General features: G+C 33.0%; 1 protein-coding gene across 1 annotated transcript in view; it reads left to right on the forward strand.

Annotated features, from left to right (window-relative positions):
- NIPBL (NIPBL cohesin loading factor) overlaps positions 1 to 12,691 on the forward strand; it is a 146,303-nt gene that overhangs the window by 86,204 nt on the left and 47,408 nt on the right. Inside the window, exons 24-31 of the mRNA XM_007951572.2 lie at positions 2,458 to 2,547; positions 3,926 to 4,140; positions 4,243 to 4,345; positions 5,125 to 5,223; positions 5,327 to 5,473; positions 7,750 to 7,884; positions 8,538 to 8,636; positions 9,391 to 9,444. Of these exons, the coding sequence (XP_007949763.1) occupies positions 2,458 to 2,547; positions 3,926 to 4,140; positions 4,243 to 4,345; positions 5,125 to 5,223; positions 5,327 to 5,473; positions 7,750 to 7,884; positions 8,538 to 8,636; positions 9,391 to 9,444 (942 nt within the window). The remainder of the gene's footprint in view (positions 1 to 2,457; positions 2,548 to 3,925; positions 4,141 to 4,242; positions 4,346 to 5,124; positions 5,224 to 5,326; positions 5,474 to 7,749; positions 7,885 to 8,537; positions 8,637 to 9,390; positions 9,445 to 12,691) is intronic.

Raw genomic sequence — 12,691 nt, forward strand, 5'->3', positions numbered from 1 at the left:
GACTTGACGGCACTTAACAACAACAACAACAGTAATACAGAAAATTACTGAAGTGATGGAAAATGATCTCTAACCTCACTATTATCTTCATTTTCTTTCTACTCTCTTTAATGTTCATAACACTGTTCACCCTGGCCATTAGAATTGCCTTTAATTTTTTTTATTATAATTTGTTTGTATAGCATATTTTCTTTCTTTTGTTGCATTTCCTTAGAATAATTTCTCAATAATATGATTATCTGTGGCAAATGTCATACACCTTTTTATTTTGAAATAATTTCAAACTAAAGAATTACAAGAACAAGATAAAGAACTCCCATAAATCCTTAACCCAGCTTTCTCAATTATTGACATTTGCTTCATCATTCCTTTTGCGTGTGTATGGCTATATGTATAAAACAAAAAAAAAAAACCACCAAACTCACTGCCATTGAGTCAGTTCCTCATAGCAACCCCCTTTGGATTTCCAGGGCAATAAATCTTTATGGAAGTAGATTGCCCAGTCTTCTTCCATGGAGTGGCTGGTGGGCTTGAACCACCTGTCTTCTGGTTAGCAGTCAAATGCCTAAGGCACTATGCCAGATATGCACATATTTTTCTCTCTCAACCATTTGAAGTTATACTGTAAACATATTATCCCATTACCTCTGAAATTTTAGTGCATATGTTCTCAAAATGTGATTCCCTGGAAAAGCAGTACCAGCATTGACTTCACTTGGGATTTTGTTAGAAATACAAATACTTAGGACCCTCTCCAGACCTACAGAATCATAAACACTGGGGGTGGGGCCCAACCATCTGTGTTTTAACAAGCCTACCAGGTGGTTCTAAAAAATGCTAAAGTTGGAGAGCTACTGCTTAGTGTGTATTTTGTATAAGCAAGAGCACTCACCTGTACAGTACAACCATCAAAATCAAAAAATGATCATGAATATACTACTACTGTCTAATGTACAAGGCAATTATGATCAGTTAGAATTTTCACCTTCCATGTGGGAGACCTGGGTTTGATTCCGGTCCAGTGCAACTCATGCACAGCCAACACCCACCTGTCGTTGGAGACCTGCATGTTGCTGTGATGCTATATAGTTTTCAGTGGAGCTTCCAGACTAAGAAGGACTCGTAAGGATTATCTGGTGATCTATTTCCATAAATAAGCCAGTGAAAACCCTATGGATCACAACAGTTCAGTCTACAACTACCATGGTGATGGCACAAGACTAGGCAGTGTTTAGTTTAATGTAGTCATGAGCTCACCATGAATCAGTGGCTGACTTGATGGCAGCTAACAACAGTTCATCTAATATCATACCATTCCTATTATATATAGTAGGTTATAATCTGTTGCTGTAATTATTTTAATACTCAGATTGTCTTACATTTTGATCAGTGAGGAACGCTTCAAGTTGACTTTTGTATCCTATTGATACGATCCCATTTATCTTTATGGATTTTCTTATTTTCTGAGACAGCAGAGTATTTCAAGCTCGTCTTTTACTATCCCTGTTCCAGCACTTGGATCAGGCATTTCTCTAAGAATTTTTGGTTCCTTTTAATGGAGAAAAGTACTTGTTAATACAGATAAAAACAGTATTCCACCTTTTGGATTAAGTGTTTGGATTAGATTAAAACTTTTGTTTTGTTTTCCAAATAGGCAACATAGTGCTAGTTTTATGTCAGCTAATCTAGGAGCAATTTTGTTTTTATACATAATATTCCCATTACACTTTCTTTCCAAAGATTTGTATTTCCATTGTGCTGTTTTCTTTGACTTATGAGTTGTTTTGTAGTAAAGTGTATTATTATTTATCTAAATATATGGATTATACGCCTGTGTTTTAAATTTTTTAACTAAGCTGTATTGTGGTCAGGGAATGGTGGTCAGTATGGAAGGAAGATGGAGCAATCTACTTCTGTAGTGATAACTGGCCTCAGAAACCCAAGGAGGGGTCACTATGAGTTGAGTCCAACTTGACAGCACATAACAACAACAACATCATGGCAAATTTTTACAAAACTTATACATGTACTTGAAAGGATTTTGAATTCCCTGTGAGCTCTTTTAAAGAAAGGTGACATAGTTCACAAAACTAAAAGCTAACCTCAGCTACTATAAGAATATGTTTTCCTTTTTAATTTCTGTGCTTTTATTTTCATCTTTTTTATTTATTGGTTATTTTCCTTGGATTTCTGTTTACAACTGGAGGATTTATTAAAGCACATTGTTGTTTTTGTTATGTGCCGTCGAGTCAAACCTGACTCATAGCGACCCCTCCTTGGGTTTCTGAAGCAGTATCACTACGGAAGTAGATTGCCCAACCTTCCTTCCGAGGAGTGGCTGGTGGGTTTGAACCGCCAGCCCCCTGGTTAGCGGTCAAGTGCCTTAGGCACTATGCTACCAGAAGTCCAAAGCACATTAGTAATATCTTTTTTGTTCTTACTTGGGTTATGTTACAGGTTTCAGGAGGAGAAGATGAAATCCAACAATTACAGAAAGCATTGCTTGATTACCTGGATGAAAACACTGAGACTGACCCCTCACTGGTGGTAAGTATTTTGTTTTGTTTTGTTTTGATGGAGATATCACATGTTCTATTCAAATTGGATCTAGAAAATTGGGAAATAGCTTGAAGAGGAAGAATGAACTTGTTTAGAATATTGATTTTTGAGAAGATAAAAGAAAGGAATTCTTAGATAATCTAAACAGAAAAGAATGGTTATGTATTGATTTGTCTTATGTGGAATTCTGGCATAGATGTGGTATTATACTAAAATTGTGTGACAAAGGAAATACTTAGAAATTGTTTTATGGTCACCTTTAAGACTAGACTGTAGACTAGATCATTGGTTCTCACAGTGGGCACAGCCCAGGTAGTGCATAAAATGACTTGTCAGCATATATTTAAAAATAAAATAAACCTTAGCACTTTTGTATTTATATTTATTTTTAAATATCCTTAATTCTATTTTTATGTATTTTATATAATATGTCTAAAATACAAGATTCATAAATAAATTCATAAACTACATTGGAGTGAGAAGCAGGAATATACAGGCAAGAAGGACACAAGAAAGGATAACCATAAGAAGGAAGCGGGAGGTGACATGTTACACTGCAGGGAATGTAACCAGTATCACAAAACAAGATGTGTATATCAGCAGTTGAGTGAAAATGAATATGCTTTGTAAAAAGTTTTTTTTTTTTTAAGTGTTTTTTTTATTTGTTTGTTTCCCACAATAGCTTGTTATGAAAATAAGAACTATTATGTTATTGAAAATAAGAAAAAAACTACATTGGAGAACAGTATGCATATACTGGGGTGCTTTTGTTTTGTTTTGTTTTGTTTTTTGAAAACTGATAGATCTGTAGTCAGAAGAGATTGGAGACCTACACTATTCAAACAACTGCTGCAGTGTTTTCATTATGTATTGGAAGAACCAGATTTGTAGGAGTTCCTCAGTGTTACACTATTTCACTAATAATTAGCCTGTGTATTTCTTGCAGGAGTTAGGTGAGATTTAAGAGCAGCTCAAGTCTTCTACCTTCAATATTTTATCTGTTCATTCTAAACTTTTCTAGATGATCCATCATCTGTTTAATTGTACTGATTAGTTGTGTGACATTTTCTTTAGTTAGGTAGTTGATAATAGTATTCTGTATTTAGTATAGTTGTGTTTATCTATTTAATATCTTTTTACATCATTAATATTAGTGTTGAGATAAAGTAATATAGTAAGTCTTCTTCTATCATTCTAGATATTCCAAATTTTGTAACTTTCTTAAACTCTCTTTTTCTCTGATAGAAATTAATTCAAGTTAACCTTAGTATTTATATTTCTAACTGTGGCATTCTAACTTTTATCCATGGGTTGAAAGTTTTATTACTAATTTCCTCAAGCTCATGTCTATCTAATTCCTTTTCAGTTTTCTCGTAAATTCTATATAGCTCAGTGGTTCCGTGACACAACTCTGGAAACAGAAAAAGCAATGAAATCACAAAAAGATGAAGACTCATCTGAAGGAACACATCACTCAAAGGAAGTTGAGACAACTGGTCAAATCATGCATCGAGCTGAAAATCGAAAAAAGTTTCTTAGAAGCATTATTAAAACCACACCTTCTCAGTTCAGCACATTAAAGTAAGATCCAGAGAGGAAAAGTTTTCTTTTTTCATTTACTTTTTTGCTATCTATTTCCTTAATTTACAGAAATAAATAAAAATGTAATGACTCTTTTTGCAGGATGAACTCTGATACTGTGGATTATGATGATGCTTGCCTGATTGTTCGATACTTGGCCTCTATGAGGCCGTTTGCCCAGAGCTTCGATATTTATTTGACACAGGTAAACGGGGCCAGAAGTCTTTATAAAGTAATATTCATTTTCTGATTCTGGATGCTGTGGGAAAGCATGTAATATCTATTCAATGTTGTGCACAGATATTCATAAGGTCATGGAAGTAGCATATGTTTTCATGATTCCCATTAACCCACTGCTGTTGAATCAATTCTGACTCATAGCAACCATACAGGGCAGAGTAGAAATGCTCCACACGGTTTCCAGGTCTTTATGGAAGCAGGTTTTCACATCTTTCCTCCATGGAGCAACTGATGGGTCCGAGCTGCTGGCCTTTGGAAAGTTGCTTAATCACTGTACCAGCAGGGCTTCTTTTTCATGTTCCATATTTGTTAAAATGTATTTGTTCTAAATGCCATATACATATAGATTCTTGTTTTACAGATAGATGGATATAATATCTATATGAGTACACACACACACATGGTGTAGACTGAATTGTTACCAAAAAAAGTCAGATCATTCAGTTACCAGATTATGATTTGAATGATACTAAATATTCTTGACTCAAGTCACACGCAAGTTGTAATGGGTCCTTGCAGATGAAGCAGAGCAGTCACACCAGTAGAATGCCTTACTTACCACATACATTGACCTTTAAGTTAAAACTTTGGGTTGGAAGATAACTAGTCATCTACTCATTTTTATAAAATTTATAAGGTGGTAAATAGTTGGTTTGTTTTCATTTCTTTTGCATGTTTTCATGTTATTTCTTGTTAAGTTTATATATTCTAAAATTTATGAAAATATCAATATTGGTTTGGCAGATCCTACGAGTTCTTGGTGAAAATGCAATTGCCGTTCGAACAAAAGCCATGAAGTGTTTATCCGAGGTTGTTGCTGTAGATCCCAGTATTCTAGCGAGGGTAAAGATAGCACAAATGATTCTTCTTAATTGAATTTTCTATTCAAATTAAAATATTAGCTGTTCTTAAGAAAAATCATTATATTTTCTACATGTTTCTTTAGCTTGATATGCAGCGAGGAGTTCATGGACGATTAATGGATAACTCCACTAGTGTACGAGAAGCAGCAGTAGAATTATTAGGTCGATTTGTCCTTTGTCGACCTCAGCTTGCTGAACAGTATTATGATATGCTGATTGAAAGAATATTGGTATGTTTGTCATTTTTATAATGATTCATGAATATAATTTTGCCTTCCTAGTATCACATCTTGTTTTAAAATGATAAAATGGAGAAGTCAATGTATCATTCACATATACTTAATTGTCTAAATGATGAACTAAAGAAGGACATGTCTTAGGGGGAGGGATGTTTAAAATTATGAAATAAATCATTAACAAAGATTGGATTCTTTTTTCAGTTAAGTTTGCCTTTTGTTTATACCACTTTACAGTGAATAAGTTCTAGGAATTAGATAGAAAACAGTTAAATACTTTTGGACAGAAATCTCACACGCATATGTATATATATAAACAGGAAAAGTTGTTTCAATGAGAATTTTCATATCTGACAGTAATTTTGGATCCTTTGTATCTATCTGCTTATTTAGAGTTATATTGCCTGTATAATGACAAGCTCAGATTCTGCAAAATTAATCAGAAAGTCATCTGAATCTTAGAGTAAAGTTCAGAAATACTGTTCTAAAATACTCTTTTTCTTTGTATACCATGGAATTCTTGGGCCCTCAACATTCTTGGGGGAACAAAGGGGGTCTGCAAATAAAAGGAAGCATTGGTATTAGGAAACATCAATGAGATTGCCACACTGCCCGCAACGTGTATAACTCAGCAGGGATGCATTAGTGTACAGTCACTAGAATGTATTATATCACCTTTAGCCTAGCATCAGACTGTTGTGTGATAAGAGTTACAGACTTGATGTTTAGCTAGCTTCTAATAAGCCTAAGAACTAGGTTCAAACAGAATTTATAGAAAAGATGGAAGAATTTTTTTTCCTTGTAGTGCCTCAGTCTTTCTAAGAGTAAAGGACAAAATCAAGGCAATTCCCAAATATCTAATACACTCTGACAATGTCTGCCATGGCAGATATTCTAAAACTTTTGCATAATTGCTAGATTGTATAATAATTTTACCAATGCTGTTATTGTTAATTTGAAGATCTTTCGTGACAAAAATTTGTGAAATTAAAGACAAATATTGCAGCAAATTCTCATATACCCACCAACATTGTCTATCTTTTTTGCTAACTATTTTAAATTAAATTGTGAACATTTTGCTACTTCTCTTGAATATTGCAACTTGAAACTCCAAAAAATATACTGTTCTTTGTAAATACAGAACTATTATGTCACCCAGCTAAATTAACACTCGCATTCAGATTCTCTAGTTGCCCCAAAAAATGTCTTTTATAGAAAGCTTTTTAAAAATCAGGATCCTGATTGTAGATCAATAGATCACACATTGTATTTGGTGGGCATATCTTAAATTTAAATTATTCTCCTACTCTTATTTTTATAACTCCATCCCTTTGATGTTAACTGATTGTAAGACCAAGTCAATCTTACTATTCCCCCATGATTATTATTAAAGTTGTTCCTTCAACTCTTCTATTTCCTATAAACCATAATATAGTGCCAAAGGTTTAATTCAGGTCAAGCATTTTTGTGAAAAGTTCTTTATAGGTGTTACATCATACGCTTTTTAAGTGCCAGACATTGTTCTAAAAGCTTTACATTTGTTATTACATTTAATTCTGATAACTTGTACTTTAGTATCTTATCTCGTGCTAAACTATAGGACATTCTTCCATTTCTTGAATATCATATTTTGTAAGTGAAGACAGTGTTTTGGTTCTAGTGCTGCTCTAGCAAAAATACCACAAATGTATGGCTTTACCAAACAGGGATTTATTCTCTTACAGTTTAGGAGGCTAGCAGTCTGAGTTCAAAGTGCCAGCTCTTGGGGCTGGGTGAAGACCCCTTGACCCTGGGCTTCAGCTCTGCCTCTTGCTTCCAGCCCACTGAAGCTGGAGGCATCTCTTAGACAGCGGTTGGCTGCTGAGGTTGACAACCCAGGGTTGACAAGTAAAAAAAAATCACAGTCCCAAAATTATCAAGCAACACAGCAGGCCACCAGTTGAAGTCCATTAACAGTCCCCAAGATCAGCAGACAACATGGCAGGCCATTGAGATGAACACTTGACTACATAAGGGTCCAGGCATGCCAAAAAGCTCAGAGTCAAAACTGACTTCTTATATACTGGAAACGGACCACATCCCTAAGGCAACTACTCAGCTGCCGTATGTACTCAATATATAAAGAGAAAAATATACAGACCATGTTGTCATGTTAACAAAGAGTAACTGTATGGCTTGTGGGTACATATTTCTTAATTTCATTTTATCAAACTTCAGAACCTAAGGGACTCTGATTTTTCTGACATTTAAAAATTCCTTTCTGTTGTCAGGATACTGGTATCAGTGTAAGGAAAAGGGTAATAAAGATTCTAAGGGACATCTGTATTGAACAACCAACATTTCCAAAAATTACAGAAATGTGTGTAAAAATGATTCGTAGAGTCAATGATGAAGAGGGCATTAAGGTAAGATGAAATGTTCACTGCTTTAAAGTTCATTTTTCATAATTTTTCAAATGATTCAAATGTGTATCACATCTGAATTGTGTTGATTCAAATATATATAAAACCTTCAAAAGTGAACAACATGTTTAGTTTATAAGCTCAAGAAAAAGACATACTTTCGTAATTTTCTTTTTAATTTCTAGATTTTGTTTTAATTAGTGCAGTATGATCTTTCTAGGCCAATTCAGTAACTGTAATATTTATTTAATGTCATTGTAGAGATTGCATTATATCCAAGAAATTTACTGTCGTATTAAAATTCTTTTGATTTTCAAGTTGTATGTAATTAGTTTTCTAAATTAGTAAATACTTTGTAGAAAGTTTAGAGTTCATGAATGAATTTACTGATATATATGATTATCCCTGTATTTATTGTTTTTAAGTCAAGAAAACACTTCTTTTTTAGATGAGGACAGTAATATGAAGTAATGTGAAGAAATAAATGATAAAATATCATTTTAGACCTGTTTCTGACAAATGTGATTCAGTTCTTCTTAAAAATCCCAGTAGTGTTTGTTTTGATTAATTATTTAAAACTTTGTGTGTTGTTGGGCATTTTCAGAATTTCCCATGTTTATGGTAGTTTCTTAGGTTGAAATTGTTCTTTCTTCTAGAAATTAGTAAATGAAACATTCCAAAAACTCTGGTTTACTCCAACTCCACACAATGACAAAGAAGCAATGACAAGGAAAATCTTAAACATCACTGATGTGGTAAGAAAAGGGGAGAGACGACGAGATATTTGATTAATCTCTACATTTAGAAGTACTTCCCTTATTTTATATTTCTAGAAATACTCAAAGGATCCAAGTAAAATGAAGTTGATGTTTTCACATTTTCCTACTTTTCAACATTCATTGAAGTAGGCACTGATACTGAAACTCTCCTTTTCCTCCAGTAATTGAAAATGTAGAAGAAGGAGAAGTGAGTGATAGATAAAATATCCTAGAAGTAGCAACTTTCAAAGAAATAGTAATCTTAATTTTTTCAGAAAACAGTAATTTAAATTTCCTTACATAAGCTATCATATTTTACCCAGAATATTTTTATGTTCTAAACTTCAAAAATGTTATATTATCAAAACATGATCTTACACATTTCCAGTGATATCTTTAAATTGGCTGTCTACCAGGAAAAGAAGAAAGAAGTAAATGATAAGATATCATTTTAGATCTGTTTCTGACAAATGTGATTCAGTTATTCTTTAAAATTTAGTACCATATTAAACTGTAATACATTAAACTTATTTCTTAATATCTTCCAAGATGTTTTAAAATAACGTTCCGTAACACTGATAAATATATTTAGTTGCTAAACGAAAACAAATTGGTTACTTTAAAAATGAAAATAAATGAGAAAATTGAAACAGTTATATGCTTCATGTTAAAACATAGCAAAAACTTATTTTTTCAGATTTGTAAATAAATTTCTGAGTTTGGGAGTTTCACCCCACATTTTTCCCTTTAGGTTGCAGCATGCAGAGATACTGGATATGACTGGTTTGAGCAGCTCCTTCAAAATGTGAGTGTTATTTTGACTCGACATGAAATACAATAAAAGACCAGTGCTTTGTAAAAGTTAAGATTTATAAGACCCTTTTCTGTTATTTGTTAAGTATTTAGCTTTTGGTAGGGAAAATTTCTATTTATGAGGCTGAACTTGTTTTTAATATCCCTTTTTAATTCATCGTTCAGTTGCTGTTATATCAGTAAGTTTTTTATATCACTAACTTGGACTTCTATTTTCATTTTCCTTTCCTTCCAGGTAAACCTTTTTTGCCTTAACTTCTTTAATGTAGAAAATAGACATGAACTCTGCAGTTACAGATTGAATTAATTATATATTATTTGACATGTTATAAAATATATAGAAATTTTTGTAGTACAGAATTAAGCCATAATTATTGGCATTTTTTAAAGACATTTTTGAAACTTTATTTCAGAAATTTTGAAACATAAACAGAAGTACCCATCAGCCAGTTTCAAATGTTACCAGCATTTTCCCTGTCTTGTTTCATTTATCCTTCCACCTTTTCTTTTGCTGTAATACTTTTAAAGCAAATACCATACTTTATCACTTCACTTATAAATACGTTTAATATCAGTCTCTAACATATCATGACTTCTAAAAATAAATAACCAGAATATCATTATCATCAATATCAAAGTTAATCATTAAAAAGTACCCCAATATCTATTACCTAGTCCATGTTCACATTTCCTAGACTATCTCAAAAATAAATTTCTACAGGAGATATTGTTTTGTTTGATATGATTCTTGTATATATTAATCTATAGTATTCAACCCTGTTATTCATACCACTTTGTGTTTTCCTTTAGAATGTCTCACATTCTGGAATTTATAGATTTCTTTCTTCTGGTGTCACTTAAGTTTTTCCTCTATCCTTTTTTTTTTTTTTTTTTTTGTAAACTCTTAGTTAGATATGTTGTTGTTGTTGTTGTGTGCCATCAAGTCAGACCCGACTCATAGCGACCCCTCCTTGGGTTTCCAAGGCGGTATCACTACGGAAGTAGATTGCCTCATCTTCCTTCTGAGGAGTGGCTGGTAGGTTTAAACCGCCAGCCTTCTGGTTAGCAGTCAAGTGCCTTAGCCACTATGCTACCAGAGCTCCCTAGTTATAGAGGCTTAATAAGAATGAAGTTCTGTTTTTGAAGTAGGGGCAAAAGTACTTCATAGACAGTGCTGAATATTACTGCATCGCATCAAGAGTCACGTAATATCTGATTGTCCCACTCTTAGTGATTTATCTGTGCATTCAGGTGTTGTCAGTCTAATGCATCTATTATAAAAATTTTCGGTATTGGTTTTAGATGATCATTACCCAGATCTGTTATTTTCATTAGAAGTTCTCTAATTCTGTTATTCCTGCTGTATTAATTACTTGGGATTTTTCTCTAAAGTTTCGCCGCCACCCCTCCCCGCCATTAGCTATTTGGTTACTATAACATACAGTTTATACAAGAAAGACAGAAAAAATGCTTGTTTCTTTTCTGTCATTTCTCAGTCACCAAAGGTGACCAATGAGTTTATTAATTTTTTACTGTAAGTGTGAACTAATAGATTTTTATACATGTGGTGTGCTCTAATATTTTGCAGTCATAATCCTTTTGAATCTCAAATTACTCCATCTTTGCCCAGTGAGAATTTCTTTAAGTTGGCCTCTTTTGAAATAGCCTTATTAGTCCTTTGTAGCCTGATAACTTTTTAGCTCTACAAGATGCCCAAACTCATCTTAACGGATTTCCTTCCCCAAACCTGGAATCAGCAATTTTCCCAAAGAGCCTTAGTTCCTCTTAGTAAGGACAATCTGGCTTCTGTGGATGTTTATTGCTAATGGGTTATCATTGCTTTTGAACCTTTTCAGAGGGGAAAACTAGAAAAAATTTATTTTATAGAAAGAAAAAAAATTATATTGGTACTTTCTATTCAAATTTAAAAATTTGAGATAAAGAGAGCTCAAAATATTCATATAAACACATATGATGGAGACGTACCACTCTTGGAAGTTATAACAGCATATGTACATACATTTTAAGAAGAAGTAAGAAAGATGCAGTGAACCGCCTTCTAGAATAACTGGAAATTTTTGAGTCAGGAATAATTAGCATACTTATTGTTCCCACACATTTTGTTCATTACTACTTCAAATATTTCTGGTTTGGGTTTGTAGTGATTAGTGACTCCCAATCATGCAATATGGCTTCCTTAAGAAACCTTAAGCTTATGTAAAATACCTTCAAATTCACACATTCACCAGACTCTGTCGACTAAATAATTGCATTAGTATCATATAGATATGCTTTTTGATAAAGTTTTTACCTATATTTTTAATATACTTTTTTTAAAACATAGCAAGAACTGTGAGGATGTTGTAGAACAGACATTATTTTGTTCTGTTGTATACAGGGTCGCTATGAGTCCAGATGTGACTTGACAGCATCTAACAACATATTTTTTGAGTGTATGGAGATACCGTTTTCTTTATAACTTTTAATGAATTTAGAGTTTTTATCATTTTTCTTTCCTCAGTAGTATGTGAAAGAATAAATTTTATCATGAAATGCTAATAAGTTTTTTATTTCTTAAATATGAACCAACTCCTTTTAACTACCATTGTAGATTTAGTACTTTTCTAAGAAGCTTTGGATCTTCAAAAAGCATGATCATAGTCCTTTGTAGGTACACAAAAATTGAACTCATTTTACAATGCCATTCATTTTTGCTCGTGATCCAAAACTATGATTCTTTTTTTAATTTATGAGGAAAATACAGGCAGCAAAACAACTTAAGAATAACTCTTATCTCATCTGTTTCTGGCCTTTATAACCCAAAGCAAGATCTCCTTCTTGAAGTTTATAATCAAATATTATCTATATCTTCATCTGTCAGTAAGTGAATAAACAAATTTTAGTACATTCATACAATTTAATAGTATTCTGCATGAGAGAGGAACAACCTTATCAAATACATACACCAACATGGATAAGTAACAAAATATTTTACATCAGTGGTTCTAAAAGTGATCATCATTACTTGGCAACTTCTTAGAAGAATACATTCTCAGGCCCTACCCCAACTTAAATCAGAAACTCTGAGATAAGGCACATAACTCTGCTTTTTAACAAGCTCCTCAGATAATCCAGTACAACTTAAAATTTGAGAACCACTGTTTTATATTTTAGTAGGGAGTTGTTATAATGGTAAGTACATTTAACTAACACTCCTGACAACCCTTTTAGAAGCTCTG

This window comes from Orycteropus afer, unplaced genomic scaffold (assembly GCF_000298275.1).
Source record: "Orycteropus afer afer isolate SDZICR_OR568_19922 unplaced genomic scaffold, OryAfe1.0 scaffold00300, whole genome shotgun sequence".
In the NCBI taxonomy this organism is placed as follows: Eukaryota; Metazoa; Chordata; class Mammalia; order Tubulidentata; family Orycteropodidae; genus Orycteropus; species Orycteropus afer.